General features: G+C 31.6%; 1 protein-coding gene across 7 annotated transcripts in view; it reads right to left on the bottom strand.

Moving 5' to 3' along the window:
* The window catches only part of LOC118192450 (plasma membrane calcium-transporting ATPase 3-like), a 480,953-nt gene that overhangs the window by 36,686 nt on the left and 423,803 nt on the right, over positions 1-20,464 (bottom strand). For all 7 annotated transcript variants that reach the window (XR_015043552.1, XR_015043551.1, XM_085825569.1 and 4 more), the window contains exons 11-14: positions 17,678-17,919; positions 13,503-13,770; positions 9,509-9,688; positions 4,478-4,672 (exon numbers count right to left, since the gene is read on the bottom strand). Coding sequence is in view for 5 of the 7 variants with exons in the window: in XM_085825569.1 (XP_085681695.1) it covers positions 4,478-4,672; positions 9,509-9,688; positions 13,503-13,770; positions 17,678-17,919 (885 nt within the window). In the remaining 2 variants the exon portion in view is untranslated. The remainder of the gene's footprint in view (positions 1-4,477; positions 4,673-9,508; positions 9,689-13,502; positions 13,771-17,677; positions 17,920-20,464) is intronic.

Consider the following 20,464-nt stretch of genomic DNA (forward strand, 5'->3'; position numbering starts at 1 on the left):
ATTTTAAGCGCTGTCCTGCCTCACAAGCATTATACACTTGCAAAAATCCATCCCTTCCCGGGTTTCGAAACTGGGGCCAGTGATACGGCAACTAGCATCACAAACTACTATAGCAAACAGGGCGGCTACTGCCCTTACAGAAAGACGTACGCCCTTCATTCTTTAACAATAATCTAGCCGAAGCTATATTGACAGGATGATTCAGTTCTGAATGTAGATCTGAAAGAATAGAGCAGACAGTCGTGAAAAAAGAAATTCTGAGGCTAATTAGAACTTTTGTTTAAAGAATGGCTTACACTTGGATCCATTTGCGCTTTGCTTCGTACACTGCTTTTAAATATACGTACTGCAGAACTTTTGAAAATTGAACTGAAGAATGTTTTTGAAAATTTCGAAAACTGAAGAATAAAAAGTATTTTCTTGTTAAGGTCTGAAATGCCCAGAAGCTGACACAAAGTTAGAGCAAATTTTCACTAAAACGTATTAGCAGTTTATGCATCAGTGGTTACGAATTAAAGAATTCGTAAATAAAGTAATGGTAAGGAAAACTATCTAATAGTTTTATATTTATTTAATATGACTTGAAATGCTATAAAAGTTAGTAAAATAAGTAACCGCATTTATCAAAGTATAACATTAAATTATGGAAATTGAAAGAAGTTATTAGGGAATGAAATTTAATGACAGAAATATGCATACTGTATATTCAGCTAAAGTTGAGACGAAACGATTCTCGCAATAACAAACAGAGCAGTTATATGATCTAAAACTAAAACTGCTGTTATTTCTGTGTTAAGGATTCACGTCTTAAATAGGTTTTACAATGCTTTAATTAGAGTTTTCGTAGGCTACCATTTTAGAGAGATTTACGAATTTCTAGCACAGGCCCGCCTTATTGATTCTTTTATGTTCTAATCCAGACGATTTTAATAAATAACTGCTTTTTCTAGTTAATCTATTACACTGACATATTTACTATTTGGAGATAAAAAGGTTTTCGAAAAAATAATACAAAATATAACATTATAACAAATATTGGAAGCAAAATATAACATTATAATAAATATTATAATGTTGTAAATATTGTAAGGATATTACAACAAATATTATAATATTGAATAAAGGAAGAAAATTAATTGTTTTGTGCTACATTAAAATAAAAATAATATTTAATAAAAATAATATTATTTTTAATTACATTAAAATAAAAGTAATATTTATTACTACAATAAAATTTAGATTTCAAAATCGGGAGAAAAATCAACCATAAGCATTCTTTCTTTTCAAGTATTCTTTCGTTTCACTTGTTTTTGTGCAATCAACATATGAATTAGCGCACTAATTTCAGATTCGTAATGTGTCAGGAAATAATTCATAAGGATTTAAATATCTTTTGAGAGGAACCATTTTCAATGATTCAGATAAATATGAAAATGAAATTTACACTTTATTATTCATTACAAAATAAATAATTAAATTAGCAACTCCTTTCAACAAATACTGTGATATCGAATAAAAAAGAAAAATTAATTGTTTTATGCTGCATTAAAATATAAGTACTATAAAATTTAAAGATTCCAAAATCGGAACAAAAATCAACCATAACCATTCTTTTTACTTCCTTGTACGAAGTAAAAAGGAAGTATTGTAATCGCGAAAAGTGTCAGGCAGCATATTTCAACGAAAATATCCATTTTGACCGATATCGAATGCAATTTAACGATGTTTTTGCGCGATATCTGTACGTAAGGACAGAATAAAATACTCTTTTCCTTCAAAAAATTATAAAACTGCTTTAAAATTAATTCTGAAGAGAGTTTTTCGTGGCGTCTGTACGAACGTATGTACGTATCTCGCATAACTCAAAAACGAGTAGCCTCAGAACGTTGAAATTTTGTATATAGGCCTGCTATAACATGTAGATGTGCACCTCGTATTTTGGTTGGAATCGGCCGCACCAAACGTATATAAATATATTTATATATGTATCCACTCTGTTACCCGGCTCAGTGATCTCAATTTCTTTACTCTTATGTGTTTGTAAATTGTACATTTTTTGCTTTAAAAATGATTGTATTATGTTGTTTTTATCTTCCGGTTAAGGGTTTTATGCCTTTAGTAAATCTGTGTGCAATATTTTTAGAATTATCAACAATTTTAAAGTTGTCTAAGTGCAGCTAAGCCTTTTTTTAATGGCGGCCATTGATGTTTACATTTGAAACAGGAGACTAGTGGATTTGTTGCCAATCTAGAGAAACTTAGCTTCTCAACAGCAAAGATAACGCATTCATTTATTATTGCCAATTAAATCATGCTTAATTCTTTCTGGAATTTTTTTCGAGGAAATAAGTGTTTAAGATTTACTTCGTAATTTTTAATAGAGATATTTTGAGTTTTTATGTATTTTTGCTTTCTCGCGAAGTGAGAACTGAATTAATTAAATGAGAAATACTCAATCGTCTGTGAAAAAGTGTTTCTTTTTTGTTTTGTTTGCTTAATTTCTTTTATACATCATTCTAGCTTTATTATAGTATTTGAATAGAACACGTGGCAACGATTAGATAATTCTATTCTTTAAATCATATAAATTTTGTGCGTTATGAGTTATAATGTGAACGAAATATATAAGTTAACTGTTACATAATTATTGGATTATATAACATTTAACTTAGTTTCCGTTATATAATTATTATATAAGTTAACTGTTATATAATTATTAATACTGTTAAGTGAATCTAGCGCCAGAGTGTCACTATGGTAAACAAATACTAGAGTGAATTTTAAAAAAATGCATTTATTCTATTGTGATTTATGCGCTGTCAGCGAAGTAGATTTAATTCAATCCAATAAGTTTAAATGAAATGTAAGAAAAAGTGCGTATAATTTAATATTCCAATACAAGGAAGTCATGTGGCGTACACATCACATTTTTTATAAAGCGTACTTTCGTTTCACTTGCTTTTGTGCAATCAACATATGAATCAGCGCACTAATTTCAGATTTGTAATGTGTCAGCAAATAATTCATAAGGATTTAAATATCTCTTGCGAGAAATCATTGATAATGATTCAGATAAGCATTTTATTATTCAATACAAAATAAATAATTATATTAGCAACTCCTTTAATTTAATATCAATACAATCATACAGTAGATGAAAATAAATTACGAATTTATTTGGAAACTCCTTAACCGCAGTAAATTCTTCTCTCTTATGATGAATTTAAATTATCAAAACGATACAGCTGCCTGGAACTCGGCTGTAAATGAAAGACCGTTTGCTTTCTACTAGCAAAAGTTTCATTTAAAACTTTCTACATTCTTAAAATTTAAGTTTGTTTAATTTGTTATCTTACTCCATTGCTATATTAATTTATGGGCATATTTTGTATTTTATTGTTTAATACAATTCCACACTTTAAATGGTCTCTACTTAGTTATCTCTGTTCATACAGCCACAATCGAATAATCCAATCTAATGCGCTATTTCCATTTATATTTTATAGTTGTTATTTATATCTTCAGTTACTATGCATAATTTTACAGTTGCTATTTATATCTTCACTTCTGGGAAAAATATTTTTCTATTATTATTTTGTACAATTAGGTCTCGGGTGAGGTTCGAAATCAAGATTTCCGAACGCCCAAACAAACGCTGTAAAAACTGAAACATGCAGAGCCATTAACCAGCTCTTGTTCGGCAACCAGTATAATTCGTACTTAATCACAAGACTTATGAAATTTATTTTTTTGTATTTATTGATGTAATTGAATGCCGCGTATGTAAGCTCTATTGCATTTGTTTTAATTACTGTGCTTTTGTTTTTTCATGTAAAAATTCATACACATTAAGTCTATTTCTAATGGATTTGTTTCTATATTTTATTTTTGTTTCTTAGTATTAAATCTTTTTATTCTTTTTTTTTTATTTTGCCTCTAAGTCCTTTTTGTATATAGCGCGCCAATCATTTTTTATCTTCCTCTACTCAAATATTTTTGACAGACAGGCTTACATTTAGATATTAGTGAAAGTACCACTTTTCAAACATTAAAGAAGGCTTCTATGCTTTGTTTGTTGTTTCAATTAAAAATAAAGAGAAGCACACTGTGAATAAGTGATATTTTTAAGAATTAGGATTTTTAATCATAATGACTCAGGTACATAACCAATTAATCAATTTTTTTTTCAATGTGCAGTAGTTGCATATTGCGTTCTGGAAACGAGTAGAAATATACCATAAAATAGTGCATTTTGTCACTAATATTTTAAAAGATACAAAAGATTTCAGAATTATAATCTTGAAACAACATCATAACAATGCATTTTGTCACTAATATTTTAAAAGATACAAATGATTTCAGAATTACATTTTGAAACTACATCATAACAAATTCAGAGCTGCATTTAACTTATGTAACTTTTTCAAAATTCTTACTTTGTTTTCTACAAGAGAACTTTTGCTAAAAGTGTACATACCATAGCGAAGCCAACATCTGCTTTTTTCAGAGCAGGACCATCATTGGTGCCGTCTCCTGTGACCGCGACGACTTCTCTGTTAGCGTGTAGCTTACTGTCTATGATACCTTTCACTAAAGTGTATTTGTCTGTGGGTGAACTACGAGCTAGAACCCTTAATCGCGGCCAAATTTTGTCCAAAAGTTGTTGTTGTACCTAAAAATAGAAGCATCTGATAAGTATCAACAGTAATTTTCTAAGTTTACATTATTAGATTACCATTCTAGATATAATTATAATTTCCAGAGTCTGATGGCTATTTTCTCATTAGTATCAATTCATAGAAAGGCTTTGTTGTTAGTATACGAGTGATGAACAGTGTTGCCGCTATTTAGAGGAAAAAGTCATCAAAAGTTGCTGCCGACATTTATACAACTTGAGCAGTTTGAATAAAGTCATTGAGTTAACAGATTTAAAATTAACAAATCAACAATGTTAATATTCTTAACTGCAAAAAGAAACACCCGATGCAAATTCTCAGCTTCAAAACGCGCTCTTCAATTTCATTGGGTGAAACTCTGTAGTTGTCAAGGGAATATGGAAAAAATTTCATATGATGCGACCAATTAGGATTTTATTACTCGTATCTGCAAATACTCTAATTAGGCAATGGCTGGAGATGAAGCTTTTGAATAGACGAGTTTAACTGTTAATAAAAAAATTAAGAGAAGATTCTGATTATTTTTGTCGGCAGGCATGAAGTAAAATATTCTACTAAAGATATCACTGTTTTCGTTGGTCTTAACCGCCCAGTAATCTCTTATCTTTAGAAACAGTTTCAGATTAGTAGGCCTGTTTCCTATGGGATCAAGCGTTGTCACACCTTTTGATGATAAATATCTGGCTTTTAAGCTGAGCGAAATTGACGAGTGACCACATCAACTACAGGAGCAGGTTTACTACAACAGTTGAAATGACAATATTTGTGACTGCTGTGAGGCGCAGACTACATAAGAAACGGCTTAGGATATCATGACTTTGTGTCTTTTATGTATCAAAAACAAGAAAAGCAGAAGCAGATAGCATTGTAATCCTATAATAAGCGTATGAGAAAGCAATCACAGAAATGTTATTATTCACCGTCCTTTCTTTGCTGGCAGTATACTGATGTGCGGTGGGTTTCTTAGAGTTATTAATGGATTATAATGTTCTTGCATGTAGAGGAAATCTAAAGAAGAGCACCTCGAAACTTGAGGCATTACTTAGGTATCGATCAGCCACTATAATTATTCGACCTCAGCACTATCGAAACTTTAGGATTGCCTTTTGCATGTGTTCTCAGAACGTACCAAGTTCTCCTATGTACTCCTTAGAACTCTCAAAATATTCTCAAATAGTCAGAAATTTTCCTGTTTAGAGAAACGGCAATTATTGCCATCTTATGTGCTTGTCTACTTAACTGAATGTAAAACTGCGTTCAGACGACGGTATAAAGGGCATAAGTGGTTTAAGCCGAGCTGGCGTTGCCAGGCAACTAGTCTGTGGTACGTCAGAAAATCTGGTTTAGGGTTCTTGGCATAAAAAAAGGCGTAGGTCATTGATTGGTGTTTACACCAGGGTACCTGGGTTCAAAGACCCTACCCTTTGTAGAACGTGTTATAAGGTATTTCTCCCACCTTCTTAGCGAGCCTTCGGGGTGTAGTGGTCTGCACGCTCAGCGCGTAATTGAGAGGTCCGCGGTTCGATTCTTGGCGAAGGCGTTGCATATTTTTAATCTTGCCTGCTTCCAAAGAATACTTAATGTCTCTACAGTGTAAGTACTTTCGAATAGAATAGTGAAAGAAGATGAAAGATGACATATATATATATACATATATACGCAATATATTAGAAATTAATAAGTATATACAAAAGCTATTTAGTTTATTTTAAAACTATAATTAATGTTTAGTGTAAGAAGTGATAAAACGTCACTATAAGCAATATATGTATGAATTAAGAAGACTCATACACCTTAAAACCCATAAAATCATCGAATATGTGACTGTTGCAAGAATTGGGATAACTTATTTATTTTAAAAGCAATTACTTCCAATCTTTTACAGCTGACTACATAATATAGCTTCTTTCTGAAATAATAATCAGAAAGTTTGAGTTGCCACAAATATTTTTATAATTTCATCCGCTTTGTGTCAAAATGTTTCGCCATGTTTTCACCTTGCGCGCACAGTTTAAAACATTCTGTTGCATAATTTAATTCCATATTTGATATATAGCTTTTATAACATTTGGAAACTACTGTGAACCAAAAATTCTAAGAATTTCCTGTTAAAATTTTATTTTATTTGGAGTTGAGTTTAGAAAATGTATTTTATTAAAAAAAATCTGTAATGTTTTCGTGCATAAAATTTTTTAATATTAAAATATTCATCAGATTTTTGGTTCAGTTAGAAAATAATGCTCATTTGAAGACTTCCATCAAATTTTAAGTATGTACCATTACCCATTTTTAAAATATCATGCGCGCAAGGTGGAAACATGACGAAACATTTTGTCACAAAGTGGATTAAATTACAAAAAATATTTGTGGCACGACAAACTTTCTGGTTACTAGTTTCCAAAGCAGCTATATTATGTAGTCAGTTGCATAAAGTTGGAAGTAATTGCTTTTAAAATAAATAAAATATTCCAATTCTTGCAACAGTCACATATTCGAAGATCATAAGGGGTTTAAGGTGCATGAGCTCCCTTTAAATGGAAACCTAGGAATCGGCTAGACTAGAAAATGTTCCTAAGATCTAGGGGGGGGGGGAGGTGTTCGAGCTGGCGTTATGCAAAAAAAATGTTAGTGCGAGCTTTACAGTGCCATGTGATATTGAATACATTAACACAAACAATATCGCTTTTGTTTTTTGTACACTAACTTCAATTTTCCATTCTTTAAGCCAAGTCTCTAATCCATGTACGTGTTCTTGTAGTAAGTGCTGGACTTCTGGATAAACAAATGCGCTTTGTGCTAGGATCGCTGTGCCATCAGCGTACATAGGTAAAGCTGTGCTTGGTGTTTTAGGGATGCCGTTTACATAAATATTGAGTAAGACTACCTTGTGGGACACCGGCTCTTATGGCATGGCGGGTGGATAGTGGGCCAGAGATGTGAACGATAAAGTGTCTACCAGTAAGGTAAGAATTAATGATATTTGTGATGTAGCCTGGGAAGCCCAGGCTGTAAATTTTGTAGATAAGGGCGTCCAGCCATACTGTCAAAAGTCTAAATCAATGAAAACTCCTCCTGTGATCTTGCGATGGTGAATGCCTTTAGAAATAGTCTGAACTACTCTGTAAAGTTGGTTCGTCGTTGACAAATTTTTTCGAAAACTAAATTGATTTGATATGATAATATTCGTGTCTTCAAGATGCCTTGTAATCCTTTTCAGTAGCACGGCGTCAAGTAGCTGACTAAGTCCGGGCAGTAGGCTGATTGGCCTATGGGAATTAGATTTATTGTCAGGCTTCTAGGGCTTGAGGATGGGTGTGATGAATGCAGTTTTCCAGGGGCTTGGAAAATGCTGCGTACGAAGAATTTCATTGAAGAGCTTGGTAAGGATAAAGACCATATTTGTAGGAAACATCTTCTCGATGGTGTTAGTAATTCTATCCTTGCCTGGACTTTTTGATGCAGCTAAGAACTTCTGTCGGCATAACTGGACTAGTGTTGTCCGATTATGGAATAATTGTAAAAGTAGAAACTAGGTTTCCTTTTGTAGCATCAGTGAAGTTCGAAGGCAAAGTTCGAAGTTTTAAACTTTATGCCGACTTGGAATAAGCGTCTACCAATCAGAGCGAATGCGCAAAACCTGAATGGGAAAGCTGTAGATACATCCAACTCATATGCAAATTTAGCAACGCTAAGTGGCTGCGGCTTAGATCCTGTGCCACAGGTGAGAACGGAATTTCCGCATTTTACTCCTTGTGACTATGTCTCTATGACACTTACATCGCGTACGAAAGCAGCCTAAGAAGCTTAGTGTCAGAGCTTGCAAGTATATTAGAGGTGATCACATACCTTGTTAAGATAAATTTCTTTTCTTTGCATAGCTCACAGTTTTTTTAATATACTAAGTGTGATACATACATATATATATATAAGATAAAAAATATGAAAGCAAGCGTCTCAATTTAATTCACTATAACCACTTTTATTTTCTATTTCATTTGGAAACTTTATCTATCTGTTCTAAAAATAGCGCTTTAGTCTAAACTGCGTCATTCAAATTATTCATGCGAGCTTACGTAACCCTTAATGCAGATGCCTATTGACCAATCACCAAATTGCAAACCAAAACTTTCTCTTCGCGTGCTTCCATCTTGCAAAACTACGCACTACTTCAGCTTTGCTCTTTACTGTGCTGAGATGTAATTTCGCTGGGTTGCTTTCTATCTCAACAATATCAAAAATTTAAATCTTCTGTGGAAAGGCACGACTAGAATGCCGAGTGATTGTGGCCACAAACATCAATTGGAAATAAAAATGGAATTGGAAATGCCAAGGTCAAGTTCTTTAGATATTACCAAGTTAACATTATTAGCAAACTACGCAATCAAAATTCTTCTTCAGTATGGATCTAAGCACGCATCGGCACTGCTCCGGCTTTTACTTGTGCTCATATTATAACATATATATATATAAGATTGTAAATATATATAATATATTTTTATTAAGGTTTTTAGCCATGTATATGCGATCGAATTATCTACCATCTTTTGAAGAGTTTATTACATCTAATGAAATTTTGAGTCAGTTAAAACGTTAAAGCTTAACTTTTTACTTCTTGTATCCAAAGTTTGGAAAGAAATATAATTTCTATGAATTTTGCATGCTTATTACTAAATATTATAGCATGCTTTACTATTTTTGAAATTGCTGGTTTTTCAGACAACTAATCTATCATAATTTTGTGCTTGAAAATCTAGATTAAATTCAGCTTGAAAGCTAATAAATATCAAATGCTCCTGCTACTGCATATAAAACTTCAAATTTTTCATACTTACTTCTCCGTTGGCGTCTCGTATCCTTGAGTTGAAATCCTTTCCTTCCAATACAAGAAAGTCATCCCCTGGTCGAATGATACCGCATTTCATACTGATGGATCGCGCAGTGTTGATATTGTCACCTGTCACCATCCGCACCGTGATGCCTGCTTTTTGACACTGCCGTATGGCCTCAGGTACCTACAATCAAAAACAAGGAGTGGTAAATTGCATATTTCAAAATCATCCAGTGTGAGTGACAGTCAGGCATATGATGACTAAGTCATGATGGTTAATATTCACTATTTCAGAGTTAAGAGTTAAGTTTTATAGCTCTTGAAAGTTGTTTTAAAGAGCTAAATAAATTTGAGAATTATTAAATTTTTCTCTTCTCGGAAAAGAATAAATGGCTGTATTATAAACTGCTAATACAGCCTATATTATACTTGCTAATGTATTTTGGCATTATTGTCATTCATTTTTACCATTTCGTATCGCATTTTAGATTCACCATACCCCCAAAAAATCGCTAGCCGGCCTTTAGTTTTGCAAAAGTTAGTCGTAGACATAGTTTCAGCAACAAAAACGGGTACTATTCGGTTTTGAGGACCGTAAACGATTATTGTTTTAATTTAGATGAAAGGCTAATTTCATATAATACTTTTTTATTATTATAATTTACGTAAAAAAGGCTAAACATAACTGATTGAAAGCATAAGAGTAAGTAACTATTTCAGATCAATCTTATAATTTATATAAAAAAAGGCTAAACATAACTGAATGGATTCCTGCATTGCTATTTCGCTAATGAGTTATCGCTAAAGCATAATTTCACCTCGTTGATTGTTCAAACATAATTTTCTAAAATGAATGATGCCTTTTTGAAAAAATTCTATTGCAGACTTTTCGTCATGGGCAATTCCCAAACTGTTAAATCCATAGGATGTCAAAAAAGAATTTAAAAATTAAACTAGTATTTCAACAGCGTCTTAAGAAATATAAGCAAAATATAATATAATATATTGCTTAAGTTTGGTGAACTATCCAAAATTTGAAATCAGGGCGTACGCTAGATTTGGCGCGTTTGCTTGGTTTGGCGCTTTTACGTATACATTTTCACTGCAATTTTTTTACGGTCCTCAAAACGGAATAGTACCCAAAAATGTTTTAAAGCGCACAAGTATTCATGTTTTGGGATTTTTAAAATTAAAGAAAAGAATTTCATAAAAATTACGAAATGTAAATTTTATACGTTCCTCCTCCCGTACTTATATTAATCAAAATTTCTCGTTATAACAAATAAAACAAAATGTTTGATTCCCATACAATAAAAATGGCCGAGATATTTAATTTCAAAATTTGATATTTTTGAAGTAATTTTAAATTTGCATTGAATCATCTGTTGATAAATAAATTAGATTAAGTTGAGGTTGTTTATTTCCCTTTCAAGGCCTTCAATGATATGGTTTTGTAGCATTTGGTACGCTGAAAACAATTTCTCACAAGTAATTTATAAGCCTTCAAAGTTTAAAAATACGTTGTTAATATTGTCATGAAGTTATTTTGTAGTTATTTTGGAATCACAATCTGATAATCGTAAAAATGTCATTAAACTACAAATATGTTTCACTTTCAATTAATTTAAATAATATTACGAGTTGGCTGCGTGTGAGTACTGAAGCCTGTGAATGTTTTCTGAACAGGATTGCTATAAGATTCTGTACACAAGATCTTTATTTTGAAAAAAAAAAAAGAAAAATATATACTGAAAAATAGTTTTCATAATAATCTGCTTAGAGATAGATGCTCGTCACTTAATATCTTAACATCAGAAACCTTTTCTAAACTAATATTTTATTTTTATTTACGCATAATTGCAAACATTTCTCTCTTCAATTGTGTTCAGAATCTTAAATGTGATCACCGGTTTTAATAGCAAATATCTCGGTGTATTTTTGTCGACGGGAGTTAAACATGTCTGTGTTTTATTTTTTATGACAAGGAAAACATTTTCTTAAACGTAAGTATAGGGACAGGAGAATGTATAAAAAGTTTAATTTTGTGCATTACACAATTTTTTTTTTTCGTTTCGTAATTATTGTAATTGTATGAATTATCGTAACATTTCTGTAACTAAAAATAATATCTAAGATCTACTGTGACCAAGTAAGTACTTTTGTGGACACTGTGCATATTATGTTACAAATAGCTGGGAGGTTGTTACCGTTACAAATATAAGTCTTGGAATTACCATTGAATAATTATCTGTTATTGAAATTCACAATCATTGTAAAATAAAAACTGAATTTAGACCGATACTGCTTTAAACTGTTCTTTTTATTCATGTAAGCCAGGGTTTTTGCAAAATATTTCTTTAATGAGAGCGTTAAAATTTAAGCTCACAAATATTAAAAAAATAAATAGTTTACTTCTTTTCTCGATTATTCTATGGATCATAAATTTACTTACTTTTGGAAGTAAGTAAATTTATTTTTAGTTACTTACTTTTGGAATTTTCGTATTGTTACGAAACATGCAAACTAAGATCCCATTTACATTATGTTTCGGCTACGCGGGACTTGACGTCGAAAGGGACAAGTCTCAGAACCCGCACAATTCCAGGAAACACACGTAGCTAGGTTACCATGCTCACTTGCTACAAGTACTTGAACGCCAAACAGCAATTGATTATCGTTCAAATCGGGATCACGTGATCCTTCAGAAGCAGAACTTTCGTCTGATTGGTTGTCTGTAACCGGGACCCGAGACAATTTCGGTGAGGTTTAAGAAAATCCCGCGTAGCCGCAACATTGCTTCCGTAGCTAGGCGGGACTTCAGGCGGGGATATTTTTTTCTAGGAGTTTAAACCAGGGCTACCAGAATCTCCTTTCTCAGAAAAGTCCCGTCTAGCAGGGACTGTAGCCATGTGTGATAACCTCTTAAGGAAAAAAAAATATGAAAATCAGTTTAATGAAGATTTGAATCTGGAGTTATTAAGCGTGTTTTCCATTTCTTGAGGTTTATCGATTAAGTAACATTAATAAAATTTTAACTGAAGTTCTCCTTTCAGAACCTCTATGATTGGTATTTGAGCATCTTTTCCTATCACTCAAGAGCATTAAAATTTTCTTAAAACCAGAATTTTAGAAGTTAATGAAAAAGATAGGATATTATCTGTATTCAATCTCAGGGCCGTCGCAAGAGGGCCCTGAGATATGATTACAGTATTACTTAGATAATATTACGATTATCGAGACAAATTTTGTGGTTACAGCCTGAAAACCAATTACGTGTTTCACGTAGGAATATTTACTTTGTTTCCAGAAAATGCTTGTTTTCAATATCTTTTTTCTTAAATTTGACATTTGTTAAAGATTATAGACTACTGTCTTCTATATGTTCTTTGCTTTGATGCTACAGTATTCCTATTTCAATTATAGTTTACCCAGATCTATAATCAATTATAAAGTATTTTCTCCCTCCTTCCCTCATTCCTTCGTGATGTAACTGGAAGCACGCACTCGACGCAAGTTCAAGAGGTCCGGAGTTTGAATCTCGGCAAAAGCAGCACATTCTTCACATCCCAGCATAAAAAAAGTCTAATAACTCTGCAAGTAGCGCTCGAACTGAAAGGTGGTGGATGATATTGCAATTCGTTCCGATTTGGCGATAATTCGATTTAATTATAAATAATAACATAATAACACAATTAAGATAAAATAACCCGCCGAACATGCATTAATTTAGAAGTCAAACAATCATTCCTTTCCTTCCATCAATTATCTATATAACTGCACGTATTTTACAGAAATTTAATTTTCGAGTTGTTTATTCGCCTAAAATTGTTTTATGCAACATGTTTTATTAAAATATGTAAGATAATCTGATGTAAATATGTAATTTATTAAAATATGTAAGATAATCCTACGAACTGAAAATTATATTCCAGTTTATTACTAATTTAAACTTATTTGATTCATCAATAAGACAAATTGAATAGAAAAAATATGCTTACCTCAGGCCTGACAGGATCTTCTATACCGACGATGCAGATGGCTGTAAGATTTTGCACTATGTTTTGTTCATCGTCCCAGTTCGGCTCCCCATCGCACCTCTCTTGATTGATGTGGGCTTCATCCCCGATCACGAAATCTTTGTAGGCTATGCCGATGGTCCTTAGGCCGTCGCAGGCCATCGGCTCTATGACGGACGTTACAAGTCGGTCGGCATCCGACGGTGTGAACCGTTCCAGTTGTCCACCAGAGCCGAATATAAATGTACATCTTTTGAAGGAAAAATGTTTGTTTACTACAGGCATTACAGAAATGAGCATTTTAAAGCCTAATTTCATAATTTAAAATATGCTATTTTAGATTAACTATTAAACATTAAAATGCACGAATGCGGACAGGCTGAAATACTCAATTTATATCAATAGTGCAGCTAGTAGCTATTTTGAACCATGTGCAATTATATATAGAGTGACGTAACGATATAAGTGGCCATGATATAAGTGGCAAGTGACGTAACGATATAGTAAACATGGACTTTTATTTTCCGCTTATTTTTTCCATGATAGTAAAGCGACTGCGCCCAATTTAATGCAAATGACAGCTGCGCCCCTAGTGGCGAAATTTGTAAGAAAGACCTTGCAAATCGAAAATGAAAACAGATAGAGCAAAATTTCCAATTAGAAAAATTTAGAGCATTAGTTAATTAGTAAGAAACGATATTTGGTTCACACAGATAATATAAATTGTCGCCTGTATGCCCAAAGATGTCCGCAATTGATGCGCGACGATTCTAATCTACATATTCACCTTTCGGAAATGTAGCAGTGCGCAGTTGCAGATTGTGACGTTGTACTGTATTGTAACGTCTGTAAAACTTTAATTTCCAATGCATTTAAAATGTTAGTTTAAAAGGTGTTGGCTCTCGCTTTATAAAAACAGCATAATCTCAAACCTCATTATAATCTCGATGGTAGACGATAACATTAGCTATCACCGTGTGACCGTTTGCTTTTGAGGGTTTTTTTTTTTTTTTTTTTTTTTGGTCTGTGTGTGTGTGTGCAAAAATTTGAATTTAAATAATTTTCTTTTTATTTTGAGAATGATGCGTATATGAAATAATTATTAAATGGGAGAATTAAATATTATTAAAATTAATGTAGAAATATCAAAGATTTAAGAAACTAAATAATCGTAATAAAATTTATATGAGAATTTAATTAAGAGTAAAATGTATTAAAATTTGTTTGGAGTTATGGTAAATGAATACTATAATTATCAATAATTGTATGTTAAACATAAAGTATATTGAGGGAATACTGGTTCAGAAACAGAGGCCTGTTTTACCTCTGCATAATTGTTCCTTTTCCCCTTCTCCTATAATACAAACTTTGAAGGCTCCCATTTTATTTAATTTTTTATATAGGATTTTTATTTTTTATAATGTAGTGTGATTTTTTAAAAATATAATGGAATATTGTAACGCAGTTCAAAAGGCTAGTTGCCTTTAAACAAGGAACGGAGGCCTTTATAAGTAACTGTCAAAGCAATCTTTAACCACTCACGAAAATTTAGTACACGAGCTCGTTAAAGTGGTTATGTCCATGTATGTGTACTAGGAGAAAGCTGTGGGGTCTTCCAGTTTGTGTAAAATAAGAAAATTGTAAAATATAACATTAAAAGAAAAATCATAATTTCAATAGTGATATTACAAATGATAAAATATTAATTATAAATGTGAAAATTAGCATAGTGTAAAATTTTAAGATTTATGATTATTCGTAATAATTATAGGGCATATAAAATTTTTAGAATTGTGATACTGTACGCAAAAAATTTTTGAAATCCTTCAATGAAGTATCAAAATTGTGATGTGAATGTTCCAGAAACAAGAACTGTTTACAGACTGGACTCAAATCTTAATAGGACTCTAAAAATGTGCAATTATTTTGAAAGAATATATGCTTAAAATTATTATTGAATTCAAAATTTTACGACTTATCATTTTTTTTTCAATTGTTCAAAAGTTAATTTTATGTTTTGCATTTTCAAAATTATATCTCTCATACTTATCTGTTCTAATGCTTTTTCTCTCAAAAAGGCTTCTCTATCGCTCCGCCTTTTTCTTTTGAAGAGCAGAATGTGTAAGATAAAAAGTATGTAAGAAAAATAAAGAATATGTAAAAGGTTAAATTAGCAGTGTAAATTTCCTTCTCTATTCTAAAAATAGTAACCTCTATTTGCACCACGTCATTTCGAAAATTCAAACAGCCAATAATAATTTTACAGTATTAACTATCCAATAAAAATGCATTGAGAACCAAAACTAACTCAGTCTGAATTAAGATTTCATCCTCAACATAACGCACTTGCTTTCTACGCTTTCGCCTAGCTTGACTGCAGTCTGTCTGCTCATTCTTTCTTACTGCAAATTTATCCAAAATGTAAATTGTGGCCTCAACATGTTTACTAAAATAAAAATTGAATTAAATATACCTTGAGTGCCAAATTTCTTATTCATTGTGGATCGGCGCTTCAGCATTCTACGACATCAAAATTCTCGCTGTTCATTACAATTCAACCACCTGCGTTCTACTACAGTATATATTAAGTATATATATATACAGGGTGCATAAGAAATATATATATATATTTAAATTAAATTTAAATTAAGACATTTTAATTGCAAAAAAATAAATAAATATAATTATTATTGCTGCAAACTAATTTACAGTATCATTTAAATTCACAGAGCATATGTAAATTAAGTGTACGTATCTAAAACCATGAAAAAACATACTATTCCAAAAAATTAAATTTATTATTCCAAAAAAATGATTGCATAAGTGAATAATTGTTGAGCAGGCAGGAGACAGACGTACCAAGGGGAAGTTGTCTCCAACCTAGCTCTTCAATTACTCAATTCGTGTTTCGTCATCCATATAGGCAAGGGTAAAAGTAATTCAAAACCAAAAGTAAAAGATTAGAGTTAAAATTAATTAAAAGTCCATTAAATGTAGAAAACCAAAGTAATTTAGAAACTCTTTCCTATTGGAAACTTCCCCATCATAACATTAGGTTTTCTACATTTAATTTACTTTTAATTAATTCTAACTCCAGTCTTTTACTTTTTTTTTCTCAAAATTCCACTGTTTAAATTTCTTTTTTAGTCGTTCACAACAATTGGTTTCACTTTTGGTTTTGAATTTTAGTTTTTACCCTTGCCTATAATGATGACGAAACACGAATTGAGTAATTGAAGAGCTAGGTTGGGGGCAACTTCCCCTTGATAAGTCTGTCTCCTGCCAGCTCAACAATTATACACTTATGCAATTATTTTTTGTAATAATAAATTTAATTTTTTGGAATAATATGTTTTTTCATGATTTTAGATTAGTGTGTAATTAATTTACATATGCTCTTTGAATTTAAATGATATTGTAAATTAGTTCGCAGCAATAATCATTATTTTTATTTATTTTTTTGCAATTAAAGTGTCTTAATTTATATTTAATTTAATATTAGCTTTATACGAATAGAAAATATTTGTTAAATTCAAATTTCATTCCTTGCAGCAATGGCGCAAGAGAATAATTTAAATTTAATTTAACTTTAGTATTTTTTTGTGAAACAATATACATACATTTATACATTTTCAAATTTGGTCATGCAGCGCCATCTTACGAGATGGCTACTTTGAATGTCTTCTATTGAAGATGACATATGCAGTTACATGAGATCCCGATTCTAATTAAGGCTTGCAAATATATTACTGTTATATCTAATATTTTAAGAATAACTTTTATAATGGACCAGAGTTATAGTTCATTTCTACAGTGGTGTAATTTCATTTAGCACCGAGCATATCCATGCAGCCCGTCAGAACGAAGATTTGCACAGAAGAATCAGGGTAAGTGGTTGTATTTATATGATATATTTAGAGAATTTACTTTATAGATTCGAAATGATGTGCAAAACTATGCACAAACCTTTATTCTTTACCATTCTTATTTCCTTCAGAAGATTCTATTCTTAATGTCACACTAAAATGACTAGCATCGTAAAGGTTAAAGAAAAACATGTTACAGAATCATGTGCGTTGTAATAAAAAGAAAAATGAAAAGAAAAGATGACGTGCCGAAGCGCATAACCAGTTGGCAAATGAAATAAAAATTCTTACTTTTTTAGGACAATTTCTGAGGCTCCCTTGGTGAATATCCTAAATCCGCCGTTCGGGAGTCTTATCACAGTACTCATGGATTTTCTGACGGAGTTGAAGGTATACACTTTGTGAAGTTTTTCTTCAGGCATCTTATCACGCACCGCTTGATAGTCCTTGCCAAGGTCAAGCACAAACCCAAGAAGGGAACACTCCGTCTTGTTACCCACTTGCTTCGGCAGATCGCCGGGATTGTCAGGAGGCTGAATAACAATGAAGGTGCATTGTTTTTCTTACTTTACCAATTTGTATTTACAATCAAGGATTCCATAATGCACTGACCACCGAGAACAAGAAAATTATAAGATTAAATAGTAGTCCCCTGTTATAAATAATTTTTGTTATTCAGTGCTTTTTCACAGGAATCTTGATTTTACCATTAAATTTTTAATACAATATTTACATCAATATCATATTTCTTAGATTCTAAGCTATCACCGATTGCAGAATGCACTCGTTATTTCGTTATAGCAAACAGAAGAAAAGGCTTAGATTCTAAAATGACAAAATTAGTGAAAGAAAACGCAATGACTTTGTTAGATATATTTGAATAATTAGCTTAAATTTATTAACATCAGTAGCATTCGTATTAGTAAATAATTAGTAATTTAAAAAAATCTGAGATTATAAGATACCATTGATACTAGAACGTCTCGTTTTCAGCGCTATTTGTATGGGGAAAACGGTGCACCTTAGAATCAAATCTTAGAATCTTAGAATGTTTGAGAGAGGTGGCTATGAGTTTTATTTTTTTAAAAACTGATTCCAATAATGTATTTTACTTAAATATTTAAGATGCAGAATTTTATGAATGCAGTTTCAATACTGTGGCTGGAAAGGGATTTGTAAAAAAATTGCTTTCCACGTGTGTCTACAAAGAAAAATTATAATTAGTAAAATATTGAATTTCCTTGATTGATTAGTTGAAAATAAAACTTTTCTTATTTTTAACTACAAGTTTACCATGAAGGGGTCCATTTAATAATTAGTTAAGGAACCACCTACAAATTTGATAAAGATTGCCTATTTAACCCACTAATTATTAAGAAGAGAAACATTAATTTTGTAGCTTCTCTGTACATTTTTTTCACAAAGTTTCAATTGCATTTGTAATCAGCACGTAATGGATTCAATGCACAAAGAACAGATAGTTTGATAAAATTTGTTGTCGCAAAAGAATCACTTTACAGTTCTAGAACTTTTCACACAAGTTACTCATATAGCTCTTCTCAGTAGGGCAGAGTATAGTCAGTAGTTGCCACTTTAAACTACTAAATATTAAGCAGACACCAAAGCAAAGCGCATGTATAGAGCGAAGCTCATACGGAGATCTAATTCTTAACTAAAAAGCTGGGAACTGATCATTTCTCGGATTTTATATGATTTTTCGCCCGGAAGCCGGGAAATTTTCAGTACTTTCCCTTTCTCCAAATTACTGGAAGGCCTATACGGTTACATATAAGGGTCGGATATGGCTACAGTTAAATATAGGGATTAAGTACATTTAGACATGGACTGGACTAAAATGTTGCGAAGTTTAACGACATTTGGAGATATTTCGCCTAATTTGGAGGCAAAATTAGTTGCCAAAGCCATCCTCTTTTTCGTAATCTCTCGCCAACTTAACGAGGTAGTCATTTAGATTGCTTTAAATAGAGTTTATTATGTAACCTAATTTTTGCGGTAAAATCGCTTTTTCGAGGCACTTGATGTTACATTACATAAGAGCTACTATAATTTTACATATAATTCCACTAAAATTAATTACATATATACAAAATTCGTAACAATATTATATACGGACAAAATGTAACAGAGATCTGATTTTCTTGTTAAAATTTCAATTCTTATTAAATTCGAATTAAATCACAATTCTGCGTGATTTTAAACCAATTTCTAAGTAAACTACCAAAGAAAGTAGAATAAAAAGATAGCAAACATTTTCGGACTAGGTTAAAAAGAATGTGCCGCTTAATGTGGAGTGCACCCTTATAAAGAAGTTTACTTAATTTTTGCTAGAAATTTGCATGTCTTGAGCCCATGGGTGCTGAAAAATGCTACTTTCTGACGGAAAAGTTTAACGTTAATTACAAGGTGGGTTTAGTTAATATTGGTATGATTCTTTTGCCTTAATGAATTGGCAAATGGAAAGAAATTCCGTAATGTTTGGGGTTGTTTTTCTGTTACAAAATTTCAGTGGAAAACTAACCTTCGATCAAAATGTTTTCATGTTTTTTTTTTTAAAGTATTTTTAGCATTGTGTATATGTTAATATTATGTATGAATTATATTTAATGAAACTTGTGAACAAACAATTTATTCAAAGTGAAATTAACAAAATTGTGATCAAAGTACTATTTGTGGACAACCATTTGGAACAAATTAAGCCGTTTTACAGTAATTCCAATGAAAAAGACATGGAAGAACATTTTCGGAGAGGTTTTGATGGATTTGGTTGAATCGATGGTTGATTGTATTTTTGAATTTTTACAAATTTCTGATTTTAATCTTTATATTTAATTAATATTACATATTTTATATGGATTTAGATAGTATGTTATAAAGTCATACTTCGTCGTACAGTTTATACATTTTTAAATATAATCTTTGCAAATGTAAACGAAGTTTATAAATATTGCAGAAATTATTCAGTAGTGTACTACTATTTACTGTCATAGTGTCATATACATCCACTCGTATGTTTTGAAATTTTAAAGTTTTTTTTGTAATTTTGTCCCTTTTTTTTAC

This window comes from Stegodyphus dumicola, chromosome 10, assembly GCF_044657685.1.
Source record: "Stegodyphus dumicola isolate Sdum_Otavi_A_Nest chromosome 10, ASM4465768v1".
NCBI classification, from domain to species: Eukaryota; Metazoa; Arthropoda; class Arachnida; order Araneae; family Eresidae; genus Stegodyphus; species Stegodyphus dumicola.